Below are 12,329 nucleotides of genomic sequence, written 5' to 3'. Positions count from 1 at the left end.
TCATTGCGGAGGGAAAATTTTCCCTGAACGGGGATCAAACCACGGACCTTGTGTGGCACTGCGCAGGCCAATCTCCAGGTTCCTCATTGCCGATAGCAATATTACTGAGGTTGATGAACGGGCACCTCAAACCTGCATAAATGCCGCGCAAGGCGGTAAATATGATGTATTTCCAACCTGTCGCGTGATCAGCAGGGGAATTCACATCAAATGCCATGGAAAAACATTCCGCAGGACCCAGACGTAAACCCTGGACTTACGGCTTTTCGTGCCACTTTCCGGACCCACGACACGGCACAATGTGTTTCTTCCCTATGACAATTTACCGAGGTTCATGGTGTCGGGTGTCATGAACTCGGAGTCAATCCAGGATGAAAATGCTAGAAATTTTTAGATCAATTGAACTTGAAACTTGTTGGCTTCATGATGGTCGTATCATTCAAAATAAAATTCACGGTCCAGAAAAACTTCCCTTCCCACAAATGAATTGGATGGATGAGGCAGTTACTTTGTGGAGATCCATTATGAGATATGAAGTAAAACACTTTGCACTTTCCACATAAAAATTTTTTAACTACTGTCGTTATGTTTCGCTGCAGTGCAACATTATCAAGACTAATAGTGAGAGGGGAGGAAATAGATGAGTCTTGACAACGCTGCAGTGCAGCGAATCATGTCGACTGTAGTTTAATAAAGTTTTGTGCGGAAAGTGCAGAGTGTTTTACTTCATATCTTCCCACAAATATTCGGGTGATTCTTGGGTGGATCTAGGGGGGCACGGGGGCACGTGCCCTCCCCAGACCTTTCAAAAAATGTGCAAGATTTTTAATACGGTCCCAATATCATTGCGTTTGTTGTGTATTACAAGGTATCCTTGTGGCCCCCCCCAGAACAAAATTCTGGATACGGCCTTGCTTGTGACCCACCAGAAAGAAATCCTGGATCCGCCCCTTGGGTGATTCATTGATGCTTGCTTTCTTTCCGCAGTTGCCGTGGTGGTGGCTTTCTTCATATGCTGGGCGCCGTTCCACGCGCAGCGTCTCCTCGCCATCTACGGCTACGGAGGCGAGGGCAAGACCACGCCGGACGTGATCACGGCTTACCAAGCCCTCACCTACGTCTCCGGCGTCCTCTACTACTTGTCCACCACCGTCAACCCCGTCCTCTACCACATCATGTCGCACAAATTCCGAGAAGCCTTCAAGGTACGGCAGCACCAAACCCAATCCATCCAAAGCCCCGCACGCTCACCCATGACGAAGAGATATCCCCAAACAACCAGTCATGATGTCGCCAACATGAATCAAAGAACGCGGGTACTTTGTCTTTCTCCCCGTCTTCTGAGTTACTCAATCCGAGCCCGAGGTTTGTTAACAACATGCTGTGACGCATCATCCTAAAAATATCCACAAATAGTCATTCATAACTCTTTGTTTAATAACTCGGAGGCAATCAACTTTTCATGGTAAGCATTCTGCTTCAAATTAAACGAAAAAATATTTCATATCAATTTCAACAGCTAAATTTTTATATCCGATAAACCTTTTGGGCTCTAGCGCCAATTTAATACAGGATTTTACTCGTCGATGGAGAAAATGGAGGTAGGGATTCAGCGCTGAAAATGTTTAAGAATAAATTATCTATTACTGAAAACACAATCGTCGGTAGCCTATTAAAGGAATTTCGCTGAAAGAAGGTTTTTGTGGTAACATAAATGAGTATCAGTTGGTAAAATGTTGATAAATTCCGCTTTATAAAAAATCCAAAAGCTAGCAAGGTTTTGCCAATATTTGCAATTTTGCGTCACAAAATTTTGTTAAGGAACCTCAAAATCAGATGCAGTGACTCAAAAAACATTGAGAGAAAAGAAATTGGAAGTACGCCAAAACTTTTCACGCAAAACTACATTTTGACTGGACTAACATGTAACATCCGTAAAAATACTTAAGGAGGTTTCAATAATTTTCAATTAAACGTAAATAACAAATAAAATGGAACTCAACTGAATAAATTTTTCTGGCAGACAATTGTAAGTGACTCAAAATAAAGCAGTGCCCTATTCGACCACAAGATCAACCAACCTTTCAGGGCCTTCCCACGAAGTTTTTGAAATAACAATGAACTTTTTACGAATGAAGTGATTATGATTTCCAAGAAAATTATATTCACATATCCATAGATGAGTTACAATTTTGCTAATCGATCAAATTGATATTAAAAGAATGAGGCTTTCCTAATCTCTTCTTTAAAATCATTTCATTTCAATACTGACTTGAAAACTTACTATTACAATTTTCAACATCAGTGTGAAATTTTGGTAAGGATAATCCTCAGATAAACCATTTAGCATTGATTTGCATAAAAAAACACCCAATTATACGTGAGCATAAAAAGTTTGGGATTCTGAAACACAAATACTGGAAATGGGTATGGTAGAGGTTTAATTCTCTTGAAATTTAGAGTTAAGTACCTCATTCAAACTTTATTATTACGTCCTAAATTTCTTAGGAAGGCCCTTAGAGATCTCCTGTGGTTTCATATGTGCAATGAATTAATGCCTTCTGCAGATTCGACTTATGTCCATCAGTTATTTAGCGAAGGAAACACTTATCAGTCAAATTTAATACTAACTTGAAATTCATTGAAACCAACAAAAGTGATATAAAATGCCACATTTAAGGCATATCAGTGACCTCGATCCGTAGAATAGATTCCCATGGTACAAAAAATGTGACGAGTTATAATATAATAAGCTCCAACAAAATGCAAAAAACACTTTCTAATCTGAAATCAGAGAACGTATATTAAATTTCCCACATCCAAGATATGCCTCTGATATTGTACAAAATTAATTTGACGATATACAGGGAGTCCCATTTATCTTGACCACCAGAAATAACTTTTTGTCCAGATGAAAGTTCAAAAATGTGTAAAGCAAATGTTCATTAGCCGTCACGAGGGCATTAATCAGCTCTCCTACAGACTTATTCAAAAATGTAGAACAGAGGACCATTAACATAAACTCAGTGGTATGAAAAGTGACTGAATCTCTAGTGCTTAGTGCATGTACGCGGGTATTGGAACTACTCCACTTGTTGCCGTTGACGGTGAACAAATGAAAACACAGTAAAATGCACACCAGTCATAAGAAACTTGTCCACAGTAAGTGGACGAGTTACTCATGTTTTTATAACGTTGTGTTTATCTCAATGGTCCACTGTGCAACATTTTTGAATAATTCTTTAGGAGAGGAAATGAATTACCGAATAAAAAATACAGGGTGCCCTTCAAAAGAGACATACCGGTATTCATATCTTTATAAATAACAAAGCTACAAGGAAGGAAATCATGCTGATTAATGTCCCCCTGACGGCTAATGGAAATTTGCTTGACAGATTTTTCAATTTACATCTGGACAAAAAGTTATTTCGGGTGGTCAAGATAAATGGGACACCCTGTATAAGATCGAAATCATTATGTGAAGTTACTGTGTCTACTTAAACTTCGCCGTTGATGTGTGATTCCATTTAATCACTCGCAATTACGTCCAGTGCACTCAAATTGTTGGTTTGTTTCGGAGGGAAATGAGCGGTGGGGATTCCAAGCGTTCGAGGAGCCTCGTCAACGAAATGACGCTCATGAGCAGCCACTCGGCCATTATTCCACCGCTCAGAGGAAACTTCAACGTAGGGCCGCCGCTGAGGTCACCACGACTCGCTGCGCCACCTGCGACCACAAAACATTCCTTTACTTCTCCTCCGCTCACAAATTATCCTATCTCGAGCAAAATATCCGCCAATCTGCGGGAATGAAGCGACACACTCGTCCGGTAAACTGCCGTAATTGCTACCGGCCACGCACGCCACTCTAAAACTCACGTCACGGGGATAGCGTCGATGCCTCAAACTTTAAGTGGCCATATTCAAATATTACGTGCTATGCTTGGCAAAGTGACGGAAATTAGCAGGAGGTTTTTCGTTTGCAGAATTCTACCAATACGTTAACCCATGTGGCAGGAAGCAAAAGCCGTTGCCGGTACCTAACATCACATTTCGTAATTGGGTATCATGTGAAAAGTGAAATCACTGACCAGCATTTACATGCAATCAGGCAATACCGAGCCCATTTCCCCGAAATACAAGACTTATTAAACACACGATAGAAAATAACTCTTCTGCCTCTCCGCACCCAATTCAATGAAACAAAAAATGAGTCTCCTAAAACGTCAGATCCTGGGATTTTTTAAACTTGAAGTTCATTAGGTAAACTACTCACAATAAACGCAAAATATTCATGGATTGATGAATATACTCATCAAATACCTTTAAAATTTATACCGGATAAAAGAGTTTCATTGGAGATTATTCTGCGTTCCACACACGCCCGTAATTTAGGTGTTGCGAGGTTTAAAAAATGCCATGCATTGCATATCAAAATGATGGTGACTTTGTTGACTGGAATGTGCTGAAATATCCAATTTAATCCCCTTCAAAACAAAATAACATTCACTTTCACAGCAATGCCACCTTTTCCAGTTATAAAATATAGAGATTTCCATGGTATCATATCTGGATAAAAAATGATACTGGCAGTTTCTGATCATCGTAAAATAAAATATGCCGCTCATCAATTAATTGTTTTAAGAACCATTGTTTTTCCACAAAATTTTCATTAGAATAATTCATGCCAATTACAAGCTTATAAAATTCGCCCACGCCACACAAATGTTCTAATTTTGACTGAACAATCGCTAACCAATTTATATTGAAATTAAAAATTTTATTGCATTACTTGAACAATGTTATCGTTAATCACGTGGAGAAATAAATCACTCCATATGCTTGCACAATTACATGCTTAGGAAGACTATAAGTATTTTTACACTCATATTTGACGCACGGAAAACTTGTGAATTCACAGATTCTACTGAGGAGTACCAGATACTACATTGCTCATTACTTCTTCAAACTGATATTAAATTCTACGACATTTTGTGATGGCGAAAGTGATCATTTTTATGAGGAGATTAGCAAATTGAGAGAAACCGAAAATTTATTACCTTCTATGCAGCTATTTCATTCTATTTCTCTTCTTTTTATTGCATGGAAAGGCAATAAAATTTTGCATTATACAGCAGTAATTTCGATAATGCGGCTGTCCCCTTGGTGACCCTTTCTTAGATATTCTTCGCTTCTAAGATGTATCCTTCTTCGTGATTGGATACTTCGGGGATCGGTTTGCTGTGTCCGTCCCGCTTTCACGCTCCGTGCGTCCAACTGGGTCCAAATCTCGGCGGAGGATGATATTTTCCCCAGGGTTGGCCGATCCTTGCATGATTGCTACGTCGGATGGGAAGTCAAACCGAGGCTCGTTTGGCGCCTTTCATTGAAGAGCAGGCCAACACCCGCGCTCGCTTCCTCCCCAAATCCATCCCTCGCGGTGCAAAGTATCTAAGCTGCAGGTCGCCTCCTTATAATACCATACGACAATATATTACCGGAGCCCAGTAATTTCTCTGCGCTCTTCAATGTAATTGACATCCTTCAACGGTGAGGCTCTATATTTTTTGCATTGAAACTCCCGTTTCATGAATACTTATGGAGTCAACTAGGTAATTTCTGTTTCGGTAAGCAAAGGTAAACTAGATTGAGTTTTCTTGGATATTAGACAATTACTTATGCCACTTATTTTTTATCAGAGCGCAACCCAGGTTTCAATGAATTATCATCATCTTCAGGCGCAAATCATAAATAAAAAATATATATAAAATAAGTGGTATAAGTAATTATCTGATATCCAGAAAAACTTATAATTGAATACCACAAAGTAAATCAAGAGTTGATGAATTTTGAAATATAAACCTATTTTTCTATTAGTACATAATAAGCCTCGCTAGAGATCAAGCAACAAAATTCGTGAGACGATACAAGAAGTCATCTCTTCCTCTTCAAGGTGCAGAGCACATGCCATTGGCTGGCACGACCACGTCACCTCCTCAATCGCGGCCAACCGCATGCAGGGCAATCATTTCCGACGATGCGCCAGCCGCTTCCCTCCCCCACGCGAATGAATGCACTCCGGCACTGGCAATCGACAACACGAGCCATCTCTCCTAGACGACACACTCCTATCGCTCCATATTGACACCTCTCTCTCTCTCTATCCGATTGGAAACCGCGGTGCAAACACCTCCACAAGCTATGCACATTATTTTTCAATTGTTATTAAAAATGCGTTAAAATTGAAAATAAAGAAATTTCATATCGAACACTTTCTTTCCTAGTGAAAAAAGGGGGAGGAGGTAACATTTTAGATTAAACAATTAGTTAGAATTCACAGGAAAAGGTGACACAGGACAAAATGCGGAATCCACATACTCCAGAAACTTATTTTCTATTTTTAAGACCATGGAAAGGGCAAATGTCCTATGTAAAACTTGCTAATTGATCTCCTTTCCCAATGATGCATTCACGTCTTTATACATACATTATTGCAACATCTAACATTAGTTGATAAAAACCACTTAAATAACTGATAAAATAGTCTTAAGAAGGAATAAACTCTGCGAAGATATTTTAAATTCGTAATCTTTCTTAACTCCGCCACGCTAGCTGCGCCCTTTTCACCGTGCGTGAGATGTTCGTTAAAGCAACGCCAACATCTTGCTCAAGTGGACTTTCTTTGAGGCAAATTATTCTTTTACAACTTAACGTGATTATATTGAAATACTATGATTAACAAGGGTAGACCCTTTTCAACATTTTATTAATCTCAAACTTGAAAATAATCCTAATTCCTTCTTCTCTCCGGAAAATTTACATCCTTGATGTGTCTTATTCACTTCGTTATTTCAAGATTCAACTTTCGTGAGTTTTTGACAACGCGCGTAGTTTGCAAAGAGAAATGCACCTCAAGTTACCACCAAGCATGAAAATAATTTTATCTATAATTAGAAATAATTCTATGAACAGAAATAATAATATCTATGATTAGAAGGACGCCAGTATGAGGAAGGTACACATTTGGCTCGCCGCCTTCATCAATGCTTACAAAACGAAACATGTAAAGAGAGCATTAACAGAAAAATTGCGTAAAAAAAGAAGCATGGCCTTCCAGTTTCCCATCCAGCGAGTTCATTTTTTTTACCCACATTGCCTTATTGTTTGAAAACCTCTCTCTCCTATTCGCTGACCACGATCATCCCTCAGGCCCATGAGAGAGCGTTGGAGTATTCCGGTCTCCCGCACGAATCGTGCAATCCACTCAGTGATGATAGCTGATTTTGATCGGCTTCCCACGACTCGATTTTGTTCCCAAAATATGAGCGGAATCTCAACAACATCCGTGCAAAAATATGCTTGAATTTGCGACCGTGGAGCGAATGATTACCCGCACTCAGGTGCTTCGTTTGCCGATTGCTGCACCAAAAAGGATCAAACATTGGTCTTTTTAGTTGGCATTTGAAAAACATGATCTTGAATAAAAAACAGATAGACTATCATGTTGGTTGAAGAGAGAGAGTCAATTTCTGGTGGAGTAAAGAAGACAAAAATGGGATTTTAGTGACCGACATGTAATAGTATTCATATTTCATAGGATATCAACCTTACCGTATCAAATAGTTATGCTGCAATCAAAGTCACATTCGCTGCGAGGTTTTCCACACGCGCTTCATGATATCGTAAGAAGGGTTTAGTCATTAAACATGGTCAACTGAAAACTTGAAACTCGTTTACAACAGTATGAAGGACGTTAAAATGCGACGTAAAAAGCATGAGAGGTTGTTTTTCCATTGATTATGTAGGAGTAATCGGAAGAGCGATTAAAAACCAAATTAGCTGCAAAAAACACCTTATTAAATGAAAAATGAAGCATTCGATATACACATCAACATGGTAGGACAAACGCGGGCTTTTTTGTCCTCTATACGTAAATAACAACTATTTTTTGCATTTGACAAAATTCAGTGGATGAAACTTACGGAAAATTCCCGAAATAACTACGAACCTGTCAAATTGTGTTCAAGAACACTGTAAAACACTCATTGATCGATAATGACACAATAGCACTCATTCATGATACATATATGACTATTACAGAAAATTATAGCTTTTGATAAAGGTAAAGATGTTGGTACTATCCCTAAAACAATGCTTTTGACTCAGAAAAATAGATGGCTCATTCAATGAATTTTACTTATTTCTCCACAATAAACTTCATTAGTTCATTTTTTGAAAATATTATCAATGGAATGCTTCATTTATTTTTGTAACTTTTTGAAAAGCTATTTAATTCCTCTAAAATAAATTTTAGGCATATCACAACATTGAAAATAAACTCTCCTGTGCGGCGTGGATCGAACTTAACTTCGCGTCGAACCACACAGGTGACAACTGTATGATACACACGCAACAAGTCGTACGTCTCACACACACGTCTAATTTCACGAAATGGAGACAGCCGTAAAATGAAGGAAAGCGAAAAATTTACCTTCGCCTAGGGAGAAAGTAGCATGGGTCATACCCACGGACTTAGAATAATAAGGACTGGGCACTTAAAACTTCACCCGTCGTCGCTATTGTCGCTGAAGAGAAATTATTCATGTAGATGGCAGTACTGTAGCTAGCCCGAAGCATCTAAGGAGTTTTATGCTGATTGTACAGGAGAGATCTTTTTTCAGCATACTTTTGGACATTGAAGCTACTTTAGAACGATCAATTTTCTTGAGATAGCGAGTGCGTTGCATAAGGAAATTTTCTCGATGAAGGTTCTTTATTCTTTTGAGAGAAAGGACGAATTCCTTGCAATAGGATTGACTTCGTTGACATTTCCATATCAATCCCATAAGATTTTCAATCTTAAACTTTTTTACTACCGCAAAGAGAATCTTTATTGGAAGTCGGTATTCCTGTTGAAATAAGGCATTTAAAGCTAGTATATAAGATAGGGCCATATAATTTTACTCTGTTCCTTACGCCTCGATTAGTAAAACAACTATAACGTGCAATTTTCAGTCTAGCGTACACTTTCATAGTATTACATATACTATGAAATGGAGTTACCTGTTCACCACTCATAAGATGAATTTCACTGATAAACTGTTGAAATGAGTATTAACTGCTGTTCAGTTCCGTGCGGTTTGTACTTAATTATACATTGTTGATTGACTTAATGAAATGTAAGCAGATGATATTTAGTGATATACTAAATGCGAAGTTCGTGGGCCTACACTTAGGTTTTTCCACATTTCTATCGCAGAAAATAAATATTGTGTGTTGAAAATGCTATTCAGGACTTGATTCGATATTTAAAGGATTAAAATTTTTAGCACCTCTTTTATAACATAAGTTGATTAAATAAAATCACCTCCAGTCTGGCGCTGTTTCATAGCATAATACATCTCCTTGAATCGGACTAACGTGCTTACAACTCAGAAAGATGAATTCAACTGGTAAGCTGTTGACATAATCATTAGCTATAATCCCATTTGCAAGAGTTTGCACTTGATTGATGCCGTTGATTGATCTTTATGGAGCCTAGCAGACGGAATGCAATTAGGCAGAGAATGTCATGTTCGGTGGCTTATTTCATGGTTCTCCACGCATTCATTTAAGAGAACAAAAATTTGTGATTTTGAAAATACGTTTCAGTGCATAAGCCAGCATTAAAAGATATAAATTCATAAGTTCAACCGATTCAGGCTTCAATTGGTGGAAGTTAGATACATTTAAATAAATAAAATATCGTAGCACTTTCCCACAAATTTTGTGTAAAAATGCTACGAACTTTTATTTATTAAAATATAAATTCACGTTGTCCATTTCCTTTATGTCCTAACCAGGTAAATAAACGGGCTAGTTTTAGTGCTGCCATCTACGTTTAAAACCATCGCCGGGCGACAGAAAGGGTGACATCGCTTAGCATTACCAGGGTCGGGGAGTTGCACTGGGCTGGTTATACCCGACTTCCTACAAATGAGAGGCGAGTGAAATCAGAGAAATCATTAGTGCCTATGAAAAAGGTTATTGCTGATTAAGGAAATAAGCGGTGGCTTAAGCATGTTTCTATTTTCTTGTTGAAAGCATGTTTTTATTTTCAATAAACGTGAATATATGCGGGGTTTAAAAATGACTTTTATTCATTTTTTCTTTACGATCTATCTGCCTTAAATAAGTTCTTGGTTTCCGGCACAAATAGGAATAGCTGGATAGGATAAAAACTTCACTTTGTACGTAATACGTTATTATTTTCAGCCATAGTCAAAGCACACAGTGCGATTATTAGGATGATAAAACGTCGTATATCCATTGCCTTGAATACTAAGGACAAGAGAATACTGAATTTTCTTGACACCGTTGCATGATCTTTGTCGTCATAACTTAAGCTTAACTACTTCAGAAGTTGGCACCTAAGTTTTAAAAAAGAGGTCATATGACATCCGTTAAGCTCTTTTGGTGGATTAAGTTCAGTCATTCATTTGCATTAATTAAATCTGAAAAAATCCTGCTGTAGTAAACAATTCTAATAAATCCTTAGTATGACAATTATTTATGTAGCTACACAATGAAACTGAGATGCAATTTATTATATCTGTTCTAAGTCAGAAATTACTTACATGGGTTTTAATGAGCCCACACATATCTTATGCTTTCCCTTGGAGTAAAACCTTATCACAGTGGAAAGCCTTGCGCGTTCCTATGACCCATAGAGCTGCACAGGCGGGATTAATTCTCAATTACTCGCGGTAGGGCCACCTACGCCAGCTAGGTCGAATGGTAGCAAGCACACGAGAGGTAGTCCATGCAAGGCGTCACATAAAAAACACTGTTGGAGTGGAAGGGGGAAACCCTACCAACTTTCACTTCTCTGAAAACATGAAGGAAAATCAAATTACCAAATTATAAATTGGACACTCGTTGAACGGGACCCGTTCGCAAAGGGCGGGAGACGTTCCCTGCATCGAGAAAAATTAAATGGAGAAGAAAAAGGCATCAGTATCAGAAAGACGGAGAGATAGGCGCGTTGTATGCCAACGTTACGTCGATATCGAGCGGCAAAAGGGAGCAAGCCTTGTCAAAATTAAGGCTAACGATAGAAGGATGTTAACCGAGCGAGAAGAGGTACAGATTAGATGGAATGATTACGTGGAGGATCAGTATAATGGAAGGAACAGGCCGACGAGACTCTAGAGGAGGAAAGTGCAGTGGAGGAGGATAATCTAGGAGGGGATTTTAGACGCAGAAATCGCGGGTGCCCTTCTTGATACGGGGGTTAGGGAAGCAGTGGGCGTGGACGTATCTTATGTGAGCTTCTGAAGAATCTAGGGAGGGATAGAACGAAAAGGTTTTTCGATCTAGTACGCAGGATCTATGAGGAGGAGTGTTAGCCGGAGGAATTCGTGAAGACGGTTTTGATTCCGCTACCGAAAAACAAGAAAGCTGTAGAATGTACATATTATGGGACCATTAGCCTATTGTCGCACGCAGCGAAAGTCGTATTGAAGATATAAAACAGACGAATAAAGAGGAGGGTAAACGAGTATTTGGGTGAGGATCAGTTTGGTTTTAGAAAAGGGAAGTGAACTCGAGATTTAATAGCAATAATGAGGTCCTTGGTGGAGGGGAAGCTAAAATATGACCAGGACGAGTGAATTGGGTGAATGGATATTCTCAAGAAAATAGGCGTTGATGAAGGTATAGGTGCTTTCTTGCAGTCTGCAAATGGCCCTTACTTCGCAAGTGAAAGTAACAGTTGGAGAACCAGGGTGGGAAAGCTTTGGCCAAGGAGTGAGACAAGGCTGTCCACTATCGCCATTGCTCTTTAACGTGTGCGCAGAGGATATGGTAGAGAGATAGGCGTAGGATGAGTAGGAACCTTGTGTTGAAGTGGAGGGATTGAAGTCGAAATCAGTTTATTTGACCAGGCGTTGATAAGCCAGTCAGTGAGGGGGCTGCAGGCTTTAATGGATGAGTTTGACAAGCGTTGCGAAGAGTTTGGCAAAGATACACGAAGGCAAAGTCTACTCTGTTAACAAAAAATATTTAAATGACTTAGAAAGGGCTCAAAAAGATATATTTCATCGTCATTCTCTCTTTCTCTAGTTTCTAATCAGAAACTAGCATATTTGACGAAGTAAGAAGACACCAGAATCCGCCCCACACAAGCTACATTTATGTCACCATAAAAGCAGGGATGGAAATTGAAACGAAACGAAAATGTTTCGTTTCAACCCGGAGGGAAACGAAAATACGAGGCCTATGTTTACTTTCGTTCCCGCACGAATTTAAAATCACCAAGGAGTTTATTTTCGACCCGAAACGAAATCTTAC

General features: G+C 39.0%; 1 protein-coding gene across 2 annotated transcripts in view; it reads left to right on the top strand.

Moving 5' to 3' along the window:
- Window positions 1–12,329, top strand: part of LOC124171411 (pyrokinin-1 receptor-like) — a 210,267-nt gene that overhangs the window by 136,917 nt on the left and 61,021 nt on the right. For both annotated transcript variants that reach the window (XM_046550585.1, XM_046550584.1), the window contains exon 2: window positions 988–1,205. In XM_046550585.1, coding sequence (XP_046406541.1) covers window positions 988–1,205 — 218 coding nt within the window. The remainder of the gene's footprint in view (window positions 1–987; window positions 1,206–12,329) is intronic.

The sequence above is a fragment of the Ischnura elegans genome, chromosome X (genome assembly GCF_921293095.1).
Source record: "Ischnura elegans chromosome X, ioIscEleg1.1, whole genome shotgun sequence".
NCBI classification, from domain to species: domain Eukaryota; kingdom Metazoa; phylum Arthropoda; class Insecta; order Odonata; family Coenagrionidae; genus Ischnura; species Ischnura elegans.
This window is presented reverse-complemented; position numbering and strand designations above follow the sequence as displayed.